At 40.1% G+C, this 14,685-nt stretch overlaps 2 protein-coding genes and 1 long non-coding RNA gene across 6 annotated transcripts; 1 reads left to right on the top strand and 2 right to left on the bottom strand.

Moving 5' to 3' along the window:
- Positions 1-2,394: 2,394 nt before the first annotated feature.
- rtn2b (reticulon 2b) lies at positions 2,395-7,788 on the bottom strand. 4 transcript variants are annotated; one of them, XM_042432213.1, is made up of 7 exons: positions 7,134-7,788; positions 4,714-4,924; positions 4,385-4,523; positions 3,882-3,951; positions 3,471-3,517; positions 3,275-3,333; positions 2,395-3,165 (listed from the first exon to the last, which is right to left on the bottom strand). In XM_042432213.1, exons 1-7 carry the CDS (start codon positions 7,144-7,146, stop codon positions 3,075-3,077), a joined length of 630 nt encoding a protein of 209 aa, XP_042288147.1. In that variant the 5' UTR covers positions 7,147-7,788; the 3' UTR covers positions 2,395-3,074. The 4 variants fall into 4 exon arrangements, with proteins under 4 accessions (XP_042288147.1, XP_042288146.1, XP_042288144.1 ...); XM_042432212.1 differs by lacking the exon at positions 7,134-7,788 and adding an exon at positions 5,340-5,408; XM_042432210.1 differs by lacking the exon at positions 7,134-7,788 and having other exon boundaries at positions 4,714-5,055.
- A 648-nt stretch (positions 7,789-8,436) lies between these two features.
- Positions 8,437-14,252, top strand: ppm1nb (protein phosphatase, Mg2+/Mn2+ dependent, 1Nb (putative)). The gene is made up of 6 exons (XM_042432209.1): positions 8,437-9,758; positions 10,049-10,620; positions 12,555-12,672; positions 13,614-13,728; positions 13,822-13,885; positions 13,988-14,252. Exons 1-6 carry the CDS (start codon positions 9,353-9,355, stop codon positions 14,003-14,005), a joined length of 1,293 nt encoding a protein of 430 aa, XP_042288143.1. The 5' UTR covers positions 8,437-9,352; the 3' UTR covers positions 14,006-14,252.
- On the bottom strand, positions 9,662-14,298 carry LOC121910852. Its single transcript, XR_006099745.1, has 4 exons — positions 14,246-14,298; positions 13,976-14,046; positions 12,528-12,653; positions 9,662-9,748 (listed from the first exon to the last, which is right to left on the bottom strand). It is a non-coding gene; the product is annotated as an uncharacterized LOC121910852 (long non-coding RNA).
- Positions 14,299-14,685: the final 387 nt, after the last annotated feature.

Raw genomic sequence — 14,685 nt, forward strand, 5'->3', positions numbered from 1 at the left:
AGGGTTCTGGTTGTTCATGCTGGTTCACTGTCACACTGTCATAGATTACTGGGAGCTGAACCATTATTAATGTTATTAATAAGACCTGCTTTTCCTATTATGTCAAGGGAACATGTCCTTTCATGTCATTGTTAATGAAGTTAACACAGGTAACTATGAGGATACAGAGAGCTGAGCACCTTCATTTTTAAGTAACATTTTTATTGGGGAGCAACATAACAGGAAACAACAATAGAAAAAATAATACATATCTATAGAAAGAAGTAAACCAAAAAGTCCATGATTACACTTTTATTTAGTTGCACATTTTTACAGTTGTATTTATTCCTAGAAAAAAAAAGATCACAGAGACGCCAGTTACATCAACAGCCCAAAATAGGCAGTAAAAATCATATTGTACTGATACCAATATTGCTTTTGAAAGGTGATATCAGCTGGTACCACAGTAAGCTGTTGCATAGGTGCATCGTAAAAGGGTCGGTTCACCCAAATTACAAAAAGACATATTTTCTCACTTACTTCTTGTAGTAGCAGTGGAGATAGTTTTGGTTTAATGTGTACAGGTTTTGAGATATTGTCTCTCTGCTGCCACCCCAAAAACAATGGAGGTAAATGGGATTTCATGTGTGGTGCTCAAATTATTGCAAAACTGACAACAACCTCACTTATCAGAGATGGTTATCTGGAAATCTATAGACTTTGCTTTCAAAGGTGAGTGAGAAAATGTGTCTTTTCTGTTTTGTTTTTTTAATGATTTGGGTGTACCAACCCTTTAATTTTTTTTTCATGCTGTTTCACCTGGGAACATAATATGAAATTACAGTAAATAACTTCAGCTCATTAAGACGTGTTAGTATGAGTGCAGCTGCGTTTTAAGTTCTGAAACATCGACCACTAGAGAGCACCACACAGTCACTGACATTAATCTGACGTACAAACAGCAGCTCACTGGCTAAACAGCTGCATTGAAATATCTGTTCTACAGCACTGTGGGCTCAAAAAATGAATACTTGGACACAGAGATGTTTCCTTAAAGGTTTTCCAACATTTTTCATCTCTGTGACAAAACAAAATGCAGCTACAGTATGTTGCATTACAACGACAGTAGAATTAGGCTTCATGAGACTGTGTTTTGTGTAATTTTATGGTGATGTCTTGGTCATTTTTGGTGCTAATGGACACATTTTTGAATTGTTTTGTTGATTTGGAAAATGTTGACATGCAGTTGTGGAATTAGATCCTTGCTGAAAAATTGTTATACTGTGGCCTGACAAAAATATCAAACAGAAAGTTCTTGAGTAATATAATTTTCTTGATGTTGTTGGAGCGATTTCCTTTATTCTGACTTTACATGATGTTGAGCCTTTCCAGGAAATCCCTGAAATAGAACGGCTTGCTAAGATCAATATTTTTGTGTTTGCCAGTGACCTCCGCCCCCTTGTCAAACTGCCCCTCAAGCTCTTCACAAGCTGTCAGCGGCATGTAGCACTATTTGTTGGTTTGGCTTTAGAAGTAAGCAATGAGAGCCCAATGACTCTTTATTTGGGTAATAAGCTTCCAGTTTAATGTCTAATAATGAATATTTCACAAATGGTATAAAATCTGTAGTTGTATCTACTGAAATGTTCTCTGAAGGCAGTTTATGGTGCATCAGGTTCACACAAATATCCAGCTGAAACAGGGTGGACGAGCTGTATTCTCATGAGGATAGTTGTATAGTTGAGTAAGGTATAAGACACAAATCATAAGTGTCCTAAGAACAAATGTAGGCAAATATAACAACAACCTAAACTTAAGTACTTATTCTTCCTTTGCTCCACAAGTGTTTGAATAAGAGACAAATAATCATTATTCTTATATCAACAATGGATAACATGACTACTTTTATTGATATTTCTACGAATCATGACCGGACTCTTAAGATTTAACTGAAGCCAATTGTTCTAGTTTTCTGGCCTGCAGCTTTATTTATGGTTCGCTCCCACTGCTCTCATCAGCATCATTTTCAGCTGCTTTCAAAGAAAAAGCTCTAAAAAAACACATCTGTACATTATCAGCCGAGCACCAAACAGCAGACAGGCAAAGTTAACAACTAGCTGGTTAATGTAGCGGAACATTTAGCAGCTAAAGAGTCATATTTTTATCAGTAGTTGGTGGCGAGAACAACACAGCTAAGGAGAATGAATATTGAAAACACAACTCAAAATAAATGCAAATGTTGCTCATTATCTGCTGGATGTGTAAGGTCACTGTTTGCCATCAAATGTGCCCTATCAACTTTATAAGGTCAGTGTCAGTTATTGCAGGTTTAAGTATGAGAACAGCAGTCATCTCTTATCTGCAAAGTAAGAATTGTTGCTGTTTTGAGCCATAAAGCAGTGTCTTTGTCTTTTTTCTACCTTTAATCAGCAGACTACCCCAAGAGAAGCAGGGAGTCACAGTTTGAACCTGATTAAACACAATTTACATGAAGAGCAGAGGACAATCAGCTCTCATTATTTCTTATATAAGTCTCATTTAAGTTGTAAGGAGTTGCTTAAGAGAAAGCTAATACTAATACATCAACATGGCAAGCACAAAGCTATTAATGTTAATTAATGGCTGGTGATGTTCATGTCAGTTTTATTCTACCAAGCTGACATTAAATGATGCTAAATAATGAAAGCAGCAATAATGCTTCATTGCTTCGTTATGAATGATTCTGCAGCTCAACAGGAACACGGCAATCGCTACTTGTGTAAAAAAACAGACCTGTTGCCGCCAAAAACACAGTGATCTTCTGTGTTGTCCCTGCTCGGAGTAGATGTGTGAACCGGTTATATTAAACGCTGCCCACAGAAAGCATCTCAGTAAATAAAATTCCTCTCCTCATACAGCTCCCCTCCCTCCTCATGAGTGAATAGCAGCTTTGTTTCAGCTGTCAGGGTCGATTAAATCTTGCTCCCGTAAACAAACATCATGGCGGACAAATGGAAATGAGTGGCCCCTTCAGCGGCCCCACAGAGGATGTAGCATACCATTCCAACATTTTCCAAATCCCAAATCCTGGGTGCTTTCAACATGCCACCGACGTGTTACTTTGACTTCACTTTGTGTTTGGGGGCAGGCGCGGGTGCAGGGGCGGGGGCAGGTGAGGGACTCACTGTATCATACATACTGAAAAACCTGCAACAAAACAAAGGACATCACATGACACAAGATCATTTTAAATTATTCTCATATTTTGTTTGCATGATATTAAGAGCAGACATTATATAAAGAGCAGGATACTTACATGTTTCTGATTTTCTTTACAAAAGCTTTCACCGCTCTAACAAACCTCCTCATCCGCAGCTGTTGTCAAAATGACAGATGGGTCAGTGCATTCAGAGTCTATTTGTATCAAACTGCTCTTTCTCTGCTATCAGTAGATGGTTTAACAGATTATTTTCTGCTTGAGTAAATATATTCAGGTTTGTTTTGAATCTCACCTGCTGTTTTTTGTACAACAGAGGAAAGGAAAAAACAGTGATCACGGCTGTAAAACAAGGACACAGGAATAATTATTTTCATCACTTTACTATTGTACAAGTCCATTTTAATTTGTGAATTACCATTGAAATACATGCCATACAAAACCATTTCTCTAAGCAACATATCTCATCCCTATCTCTTAGGATAAAGTCTGTGTGGATGATTGGACACATGAACCGTGTGACTTTGGCACAGGAGACTGGCTCCTGTCAAAATTAGTTTCTTTTCACCAAGACCACAATGTTTTACTGAGGGTAACCAACAGGTTTCATTGGAAGGAACTGGCACATTTAAGTTGAGGAGACACAAATGCAGGAAATATGTTGTGTAAGTGTGAGGAGTGAAGATGCACAGTGAGCAAAACTCACCAGCTATCAGCAGAGTCAGTCCGTTGGCTATGATACCGACGTAGGTCAACAGATACAGAAGCACAACAAACTGAAAGAAAGAGCAGAGAAAATGTTTTAAATTGATTTTTAAGTTGTATAAGCAGTGATGTTAACAATTGATTAATAATTAAGTCATGTGAAGGGTTTGATTGTACTGTTGATCCCACTGAGAATCAACACCTGTGCAGCTCTGCTGATTTCAGGTCACTGTTTTCAATTGCTGGTCCACCCCAAACAAAAACCATAAGTTGATTTAAAACTGTGGGAAGATGCTCACAGCTACATACACCTGCCCTGCTCTGGGGCAGCATTGCTGGCAGCCACAGTGTCTTTTTTAATACTATCACCAGATGGTGCCAGAGTCAGAAATCTTCAAACACACTGTACATGTTTTGGTTTTATGACCTATGATTTATGGACTTTCAACACTGGACTTTTTTGATGTTCATATATCTGTCATTATTTTATCATCACACACAGACCTTAATAGAGTCAATCATGCTGTCGATGAAAAGAAGGCGTTTGATTTCTGTGACAGCAAACGCGACCAGTAACACCGTCTCCTCCACCAGCATCACTGTCTCCTTATCTGTCAGAGAGCTGTCGTAATCCAGATGGGACCTGAGAAAAGAGACGCACATACAGGCCCTTAAGTACATGAACAGCAATGTGCATCTACCACAAATGAGGCCCTGTATTTGTCCAGAAGTAGCCAGTTAGTGACATTATAGAGAGCAGTGCAGTGGAATATTTTTCTCCCATATAAGATTAATTGTGGGCATAATGTCTAAATCAACATAAATGGACTCACTGGAAGGGGTGCTCCCCCCTGGGGTTCCAGCGCAGCAGCTCCAGCAGCTTATAGTAGAGGCGGAGGGGGAAGGTGACACACATGACACCCAGACAGATGTGGGAGATCACGGTGATGGCACTGAGCTGGAACATACTGGCCAGACCAATCACCAGCCCCGTAAACACCACACCAGTCTTCCTCACTTTCCGCCAATACACCAGATCTACAACTGTAAAAGAAGGTGGACACATGTAAGAAACAGTTAATAATGTGTGATGACACACAGTAAGAGCTTGAACAGTTAGAAACATTTTTTTTTTTCTCCTCATAAATATTGTTTGTTAATTTATCAGATGCTTCTGTTTTTGATTTTGGAGCAACCTTTGTTGATCGTTTCAAGGTTTCATTCTGCATTGCCTGGCTGTGAAGCAGTCCGGCAAGTAAAAATAAACAGCTTTTTCTTTGCTTTCTTTGATTTTCTCTGCAACATTGATTTTCTATGGGGCTTTTTTTTAATCATTATTTAGCCATAGTCATTATCACTAAGAGAGGAACAAAATAATCAAGACTCGATGGACACACTGGTGCCAGGTATAAATATTATTATACATATTATACAGATGTTGTGTATAATATGTATATACCATTAAGTTGCATCATGGCAGGTGTAGATCCAGTGTTTTAGGAGCTTGAATCATAGGAAGTAAGTCAGGATGACAGTTCTTTACAATCTGTCTCTTGCAAGTTCCAGTTTTATGGAAGTGTAATGCTAAATGGATGGAGTACATCTCTCATTGTCGTATTAAAATAACACACTGGCCACACAACAAACGAATAGCCATCTTGTCATCATATCAGAATGTCATCAATCTGTTACTGTGAGAATCAGTGTCATCAGCCTTAACAACATACAATATAAGGCATAAAAATGGTCATTTGAGTTTAAATTTGCACAGATTGAATCATATGAAGCTTGTCCTTCCTTCACTGTAAGCATTGTTGCAGTTATATTTTTTCTTGCCCTAAATTTAAATGAGGGAACACATGTTCTTAGTTTTATAAACTACTGTGAAAGTTACACCACTTAACTCTGTGATTCTCAACACTCACTCCTCACTCAACGACCAAGATCATCTTCTTGTGTTTATTACAAACAAACCTGCTGCTGCCGAGACGCACAACAGTCCCTCTGTGCCAGAGACTGTTCAGGTGTAAATGACAGAAAATGCAAAACCTGCCGTGAACTCACTATAGTTTGAATCACTGTTAAATGAATAGCAAAAAGTTAATTAAACACACTGCTTTTGTACTTTAAACATTAGAGCAGAGATACCCCTCATTTGAACAGTTTAGTGAAATGGTATGGACCAATGTGAATCTCTCTGGCTGTATATCTCAAAAAATAAAAAATAAAAAACAAATAAAATGTCTATCTACAGAATTGCTTTTTTAATAAGTAAAGTAAGGGGCTGGAGAAAGGACAAAAATGAAAAAAAAAACAGTAAGAAAGCTCAGTACAGAAGGGCGAAAACATTAAAATAATCAATACTAACCAGAAAATCTATTCTCTGCCAGGTTTGCATACACAACACTGGTTTCTTTGTTACTCAAATCAATGACAGTAGCATATTTTTGTTCATATCTTTGTGCCAAAAGAGAAGATATTTCAGGAAACAAATATGTCTTAATCAACGCACTGCTTTTAGTAATGCACTTGTTACTGAACATTCAGAATCAATTATAAATAAATGAATAATAAAACTGTGAATCACTGTATGGTATTAGATCTTCAACTACCAAAACATCTAATTAGCCTACTAACTCCAGCGTTAATCTTGAGGCAATTATCTGATTAAAACAAACCCTCGGGCATCTTACACTTAAACATGTACACACACACAACTCTTTTTTTCGCAAAAGACAATGTGCAAGCAACAACAACCCTTCTTAATAATCAGGTTTCCAGACAAATCTGTAGGTGAACATTTTTCAAGTTTTCTTATTTAACAACAAATTTGGACAGAACAGAGACACTCATACTTATGCTTTTACACCTATGAAGTCATTTTCCTCAACACTCAGCATGTCATAACCATAATCTAACCCCGATTCTCACCCCAATAACCAAAATATAACCAATTTTTTTTTTAAATAACCCTGACAAGAAAACACTTATCAGTCTCATTTTCTAATGAGACAAAGTGGACCTTTAGGAATGAAACAAACATTCAATCAGCAGCAGGGTCTCATTTAGCTGAGCCCCATTCTGACCACGAAATGAAAGACATGCTGGACTCGGTGTCGGACTGGTCATCCTGTCTGTAATCACATCTTCCCAGCAGAGAGAAAAAAAAATTAATTCTTTCTTCCTCCTTCTGACAGCAGACCAATTCACTCCAATTCACTTAACTCAAAGCTGTCACTATTTATTTCCTTACGTTTGGTGGCCATTTCAGCGGCAGTCCAGCTTGCTCTCCTCTCTTTCTTGAGCTTGTTGGCTTGCACTCCAGGCTTTTTTTGGCCACCCCAGCTCCGTCAGCAATATAAGGCCTGGCTGGCCTAATTTTATCCTGTATTGGATATCCCCTGTTTGGATTCACACACTCACTCTCACACACACACAAATTGGGAACTTGAGACGTCAGCATACATGTACTTGTCCCTCGGCTTTCAGAGACTCTCAAGGTTCCTCTGCCTGTCAGTGGCTGACCTGTACCCAGAGGCCTTCAAAGTTAGTTAGGAACAGCTTTTAATGTAAAATTCATCACCAATCAGGATTAATAAGAACACAACCAGTGTTAGTAGGTCACTACAGTATCTCCTCCAGCTGAGTATGCAGCATTCATAACAAACTAATGAATTTATTATAGAGCTTGAATCATAACACGGCACACTGTAATAGAAAAACGATTGAGATGATTTACCAATCACATTTTAAATGCATGGAAGACATATTTCTCTGCAGAGCACATTATCTTCAGCACATTTCAGCTCCTTGCGACTGTCTCTGTTGACATCTTAGAGTCAGTCAGACCAAAATCTGGAACCACACACACCTCTCAACTCCGTAAGTCATTACTTAACCAAATAACTCACACCTTATAGTTGGAAAGATATTGATTAGTACTCTAATTTGTTATTAGAAGCAGATATTCTCATGTTGCAGGCAGATAGCTATGTTTAAAATGTCTACTGTACATCACAGTATCATCCAAATTATTATTATTTTTAGCATCATGTGCTGTACTGTTATAGTTTGTCCCTCTGATCAGTTTTCTGTTGCCATTTCAGAGTATTTTTGCTCATGTTTTGACAGATCATTCATTTTGCTGCAGTATGATGGTTCTGCTCAAGCTAATATACAGCTGTGTAATAGCACATTCTTGCAGCAGTGAATAGAAATGTCAATCTAAAAAAACATTTTTGCAAGAATGCACAATGCTCCAGGGGAATTTGGAGCACACACATATACTCACAGGTTTGTTTTCTAATGGTTTTACCTCTGAGACTGAGCTGTTTAAACACTATCATGACTAAGGAGTTATCCAACCTTTCCTGCTTGGTCGCAAGAGCATGACTGGCAGTGCGCGTCAGCCCCTTAAATCAAAGTATGTGGAGAATTACAGAGAGCGGTGATGTCATCCTGGCTGACTGCACAGATTTAAGCAGTTGTTTGGGGAACGGTACCAAACAAAAACTGCTGTAAGTCATGTTGTGGTGGCATGCATACTCAAGCAAAACCAAAATCAAATTTCTGCTTGTTCAAAATGAAGTAAACAGATAAGACATGAAGCAATCTTTGCCCCTTTATCTCTCTTTCACATTGTAGACACAAAAACAGTCCAATCTGACTCAACATTAAAGTCAGAGTGCCACTCTGATTTAAGGTCTTAATGGTCTGTCAGTGTTGTGGTGCAAGATCAGTTATGAAACCCTGCAGACGTGCATACATGCACTGTGACCATGTTTAACACACAAAAGTGTAACATCAGTTGAAAGAGATCATCTGTGCGCATAATGAAAATAAGCCTTCTTTCCTTCCTCCACCCTCCACCGTCTCTGTGTCTCCTCTTGCCTCCGTCAGCCACACACTGTGTGCTAAATGGCTGACTGTCCTGTAATCCACAGCACTGCAAGCCTATAATCCAGACCGATCAAAGGTTGAGATTACCAGAGAGGGTGGGATAGTCCAGAGCTGCAGACAGGAGGACAGTGAGAGAGTGTCGATGCAAGACAGGCAGGGATTGGTGCACACAAATAGCCAGCCAATCACAGAGGAGGCAAGGAAAATAACAAGGCAAAGGGAGAGCTGGTGAAAGAGGGAAGAGCTATGAAAAAGCGAGGGAGAAGGTGAAATCACAGCAGCACAGAGACTAGAGACCAAACAAGGAGGAGAGGAAGGATGAGTGGAGGAAAGAGCGCTGATCAGTGAGGTCTCCAGAGGGGGAGAAGGAGATGAGCAGGGAGAGGAGGGTGAGCAGCCAGCACAGAAAACATCCATCAGCGCAGGCAGCCATGCTCTGAGCCCTGGAGCAGAAGGGCTACGCAGACACTGCACAGGCCCAGCATCAGGCCTAGCTCAGCCCTCCATCCCAGCCGTAAACAGCGAGGCAGGGACAAAAGAAGATTCTCCACGTATCAGCTGTGCATAAGAGCCATGAGGACAGCCAGGAAGGGAAGTGTGGAGATGCCTGCGTTTGTGCGGCAGCTGGTGAAAGAGACTGAAAAGAGGGTCAGCTCTTTCTTCAAAGGGGGCCGTGGAGGAGCAGCAGAGGGAGAGCAGCCAGGGGAGGGGGAGAAGGAGGAGGTCATCCCCAGCCCCTATCTGGACCGGCCGGTCTTGGACAAGCTGACAGAGGAGGGCTGCGCCCGCTGGGGCCTCACCTACGCTCTGGGAAGCATGCAGGGCTGGAGGGCCAACATGGAGGACTTCCACAACTGTGTGCCACAGCTTGGTGGAGAGCTGGCCGACTGGAGCTTCTTCGCTGTGTTTGATGGTCATGCAGGCAGCACGGTGGCACAATATTGCTCCCAGCACCTCCTGGGTCACATGCTGGCAACAGGTGAAAAATATGGATTTAAAAATGAGTGAATGATATGAATGTAATATATAGAGATTTAATCAAAGATGCTTGAGTCTTTTAGAAGGGAATACACAGAGAAAAAGCTCTTCTTACAGTGGTTGATGTAAAGAAAGAGAGAGGAATGCTCCCTGTTATCAGATATCAATATCATGACTGATCATTTTTCATTGTATTCTGCAAATAAAGAGTACATTGTATGTAATGATATGTTTTTATGGGATGCTTGGATTCTTAAAGTTTTCCATCATTGTATCTGTTTGTGCACACAGGTGGAATGGGACCAGAGGACGACCCCGAAAAGGTGAAAGGAGCCATCATAGAGGGCTTCCTGCAAACAGACAAGCACCTGCACTCTGTGGCACGTCGTGAAGGCTGGGAGAGAGGTGGCACCACCGTTGTGGCCACTCTCATCTCACCGTATTACATCTACTTCGCCAACTGTGGTGACTCGAGGGCCATGCTGTGTCGCTCTGGTCAGGTTTGCTTCTCCACTGAGGACCACAAACCTTACTGCCCTCTGGAGAAAGAGCGTATTGAGAGTGCAGGAGGTTCTGTCTCCATCCAACGGATCAATGGCTCCTTGGCAGTCTCCCGTGCCCTGGGAGACTTCAGCTACAAGGGGGCAGAGAACCGGACGCCCAGCCAGCAGATGGTCTCACCAGAGCCAGAGGTGTGTGTAGTGGAGCGCTCACCAGCAGATGAGTTCCTGGTGCTCGCCTGCGACGGGGTGTGGGACACCATCAGTAACGAGGAGCTGTGCGCCTTCATCCACAACCGGTTGCGTGTCTGCACTGACCTGAGGGATGTCTGCACTCAAGTCATTGACCTCTGTCTCTATAAGGTCAGAACCTGCTACTATCCCATTATATTACAAAGTGATTCAGCACTTTTACATAGTGTTCTGTAGTGAAACTGAAAATACTTTTTAACTAATTGTAAACACGAAACACAATTTCAGTTTAAAACGAGTTACATAATTTTTAATGGGCTGTTGATTTTATGTAATAACCTAATCCCTCCAACTGTGACTGTGTTGAGTTAGGTTGGCTGGATGTGAAGGCTGCCAGGATCAGCCCACTTTTAAAAAAAAAAAAAATCCCAGCTTCCTTAAGATAATTCAATGACAGTTTCTATTTAATTAATAGTACACAAACCAAATCAGTCGCAATTTATTTTCCTTATGAATTTCACTCAGGCTTTCAAAAAACTCACCTTTTCTCATATCTAACTTTTCTGTCCAACTGCTTTGAATGGACAGGTGATACATTTAGTGGGATGAGAAATTTTCAAAACGTGTTTTACTTCATACTTTATGTTTTTTCAGTATTGCTCTAATGGGCTGAGTTACATCTTTAAAAGATAAGACACATGTTGTGAGTACTGGGGATGTACAGAGCCCGGAGTCCCACAAGGGAATGAGCTGGATCCTCTCATTTTGCTTATAATAATCTGAAAACTTTCTTTCTACATACTGGATGCAAATGACTTGGTGGTGCTATCACCTTTAACAGTTGGCAGATTATTTAACACATAGATGCCTAATTAGCAGATAAACAGTAATATTAGTATTCCAACGGGCCAATTTAAGTCTAGTGTTCACTCTCCTTTCGCTTTAGTTTTTTTCCGGCTCTTAAGAATAACATCTGTCTCTTTAGCTAGGTGTTCCACTTTCTTCACCAGGTAGTTGCAACGTTATCTGCTGCTTGGTGCAGGGCTGGTAGTGTACAATGGATTTTAAAGCTTTTTCACTGAACACAGCTTGCTGCTATGGTGGAAAAAGACAATGTGAGAGCAGTGAGAGAGTGAATCTAAAGTAACAAAGTGAGCTAAAAGTTGCTATTAAGCTCCGTTTAGCAACCACTTTCACATACGATTAGTCATGTGATCAATCATCAATATAAAATTATTAATTATAGCTGCTTTATACACATTTGTGGCCATATGGATGGGAAGGTCTAAAAGTAAATCAGAGAATAGTGTCTTTGGTCTTAACACCACAGATTTACACTGAAAATGCAGCAGTGACCTCTGCTTGAGCTTTAGTTCGGTCTCAATTAGACTGTGGCTGCTGTTCATGATACAATAGTCAGACATACCACCTTAAAATAGACTGCAGAGGTGTCAGAACAGGTTAGAAAGGATTATTCTGGGTTCCAATGAGGACTCATTTCAGCACCTCTCACTTTGATAGTGTCAGACAGTTGAAGGTTGTTCAATAACATAGAATTGTTCGTTGTACCATCCTTATACATGAGGAATAATTTCAGACTAGTGAAGGAAAAAAAGTATTATTGACAGCCAGCCCCACTTTGTTTAGTGAAGGACATATTTCACCATACAGCAGAAAAGCTTCATCGCATTAAGTTGTGGCCTTTTAAATTAACTTAAAGGTAATTAATATATGAAATTGTATTTATAGTCTGTCTTGTGTTTTCTTTAAAAGCAAAGAAACACACCAGGATAAACATGGGCCACATGTGCACAGGCTAACAGCCGAGCTGCACTCTGTTTGGCCATCACGTCCGTCATATCACTCGGTTATGTAACAGGGCTGCAGCTTGGAGATGCACAATGACCTCAAAATGTCACAGCTTCCTCCACACTCCATTTACATTTTGCTGCTCCGCTGCATCTGTGTGACACTGGTGTGCAAACCTTGAGGTGAAAAAGATCTATTTCCAACATTGTTCACCCAGGATGAAATAATGTTTCATATGATGACCAGTGAGGTCTGCCATCATAACTCACCTCTGTTGATGCCGCTCTGGTCCACAGGGCAGCTTGGACAACATCAGTATCATCCTGCTGTGCTTCCCTGGAGCCCCCCAGCTGTCAGCAGAGGCACTACACCAGGAGGCCGAGCTGGAGGACCTGCTGGAGTCCAAAGTAGCAGGTGTGTGGTTATACATGATGTGCAAGAGAGGCTGTAGGTGCTATATTGTCAAGGATACCTTGTTTTTTCATAATTTAATGCTGAAATCTTTTATGGTTTGTAGTTGAAGCATATTGAGCTGAAACTCTTCTCTGTCCTGTTTTATGAGGACAGACAGCCTTGTGGTGACTGCAAGCCTTTAATTTTTATTTCTAATACAAAGATTAATCTAATACGAAGATTAATCAATCAACATCTCTCTTACAAGCTCCCCATTTTAATCCTCTAAAGGATAACACTGCACTATTCTATATTTTTCTTATTGTCAACAAATCCAATGAAAAGAGACCAAAACCAACAATGAATTGATCCTAGTAACAAGTATTTTACGTGTATCTGTAGTCTATATCTATATCTATATAATATAGATTAATCCTCTTTGCCATAGAGCTCCGAAACTATTAAAAACACATCAGTGAGTCACACTGTTGTACTGGGTGACGTTCTTTCATTATGATGAACACAGTCACTCTAGTTTATTTTGAGTCAATCCCACACACACCTTCTCGGTGTCCTAAATAGTCCCTAACACCAAATGTGTATTGATCCTCTGCTGAAAATAGTTCCCACCAAGTGCACTATTTACTCCTGTTTGAGTAAATTTAGCTAAAAACTAGACTCCAGCTGTTAAGGGAAATTACTTCACATTAGTAAAAATGAAAAACAAACAAAAAAAATACATATGTGACCCTTTATTAAACATGTTATTCTATAGGAACAAATGGGTGAGTAGGGAAGTCAGAAATTATTGATAGACTAACACATTGTCGTTTTTTGTTGACAATGAGAAAAATATCAAATAACACCAGCCTTCTTCTTTAAGCTGTCTGTAAAACTTCAAGAAAAACTATCCAAATGTGCTTGTATGCCTGTTTCTATGTTTGTGTTTTGATATTTGACAGAGATTTATGATGAGCTGTGTGCCAGGGGAGAGGAGCCTGACCTGTTGTCTGTCCTCACAATCCTCGCATCCACCGTCATCCCTGGATTACCACCAGGTGGAGGCATACAGAGCAAGTAAGAGACATAATGTGTGTTTATGTCTGTGTTTGTGTGTGTGTCTGTACACTGTTACTGGAAATTACATCATGCTACTTCTGTGTGTTACAGAAGGAACTGCATTATTTCTGCTTACTATCAACAAAGAGAGACGCACAAGCCCACAGTACCTAATGTAAGTACAAAGTAATCATCTGTCCCACTCTAACCATTAGAAGACATGTTATTTCCATCAGTATGCACAGTATATTTCTCACTCCTTTACCTGTCCATCCAGGGACTGGGAGGCTCCTGAGAAGCCCAGCTGGGTTTTGCCACAAAGGATCCATGGAGGGACTGTAATTAATGTCAGTATTAAAACTGTTTTCTTCATGTGTGTAATTTGACAAAAAGGGAGATAACGAACAGACAGGGGTGTTTGTTTACATCATGCTAGCAAGCAGCATCTTGTCAGAACAAATACAATGCAAAAATAGAGGTAATAAAGCCTGATACATTTTATATTTATACAAGAAGGACATTTTGTAAAACTTACTCAGAGACACTGACCCAGCAACAAACCTCTGCCTCATATTCAGTGAAGAGAAGATACATGATGATCAAACGACAGCCTGTAAAACTCAACATCAACCAACTGTGAAATTGTACATTTTCATCAGATATAGTAAGAAATGTGAGTATATGTAAGGTTGTATTTTAAAGCTGAAATTAAAGGTTTTAAGAATGGTAATAATAATATAATGTATTCAGCAGCCTTTCCTCAATAGGAGGGGAAAGTGTGAAACATTGTCAGTGCTTGGCAAAAGTTAGCGTACAGCTAACATATATTCATTTAGTTTCAACAGGAAACAGCGCCATCTTAGGCAGTTGATGGGAATGCACAAATGTATCTTTTCCCCTCATGGTTGACAGGCAAATAAACGTTGATTAAATATTGAATTCAGCTAATTAAAGGTGCAGTGTGTGTAGGATTTA

The sequence above is a fragment of the Thunnus maccoyii genome, chromosome 13, assembly GCF_910596095.1.
Source record: "Thunnus maccoyii chromosome 13, fThuMac1.1, whole genome shotgun sequence".
NCBI classification, from domain to species: Eukaryota; Metazoa; Chordata; class Actinopteri; order Scombriformes; family Scombridae; genus Thunnus; species Thunnus maccoyii.

Bases quoted from the DNA above. Each gene is read 5' to 3' on its own strand.
- rtn2b (XM_042432210.1), bottom strand. From the start codon at position 5,024: ATGAGGAGAAAAAAAAAAATGTTTCTAACTGTTCAAGCTCTTACTGTG. The intron at 3,518-3,881 runs GTGAGTTTTGCT...CTTGTTTTACAG, and splicing joins ACTGACTCTGCTGATAGCTG to CCGTGATCACTGTTTTTTCC. The intron at 3,166-3,274 runs GTAAGTATCCTG...GTTTTGTTGCAG, and splicing joins GTAAAGAAAATCAGAAACAT to GTTTTTCAGTATGTATGATA.
- ppm1nb (XM_042432209.1), top strand. From the start codon at position 9,353: ATGAGGACAGCCAGGAAGGGAAGTGTGGAGATGCCTGCGTTTGTGCGG. The intron at 9,759-10,048 runs GTGAAAAATATG...TTGTGCACACAG, and splicing joins GGGTCACATGCTGGCAACAG to GTGGAATGGGACCAGAGGAC. The intron at 13,729-13,821 runs GTAAGAGACATA...TGTGTGTTACAG, and splicing joins GGTGGAGGCATACAGAGCAA to AAGGAACTGCATTATTTCTG.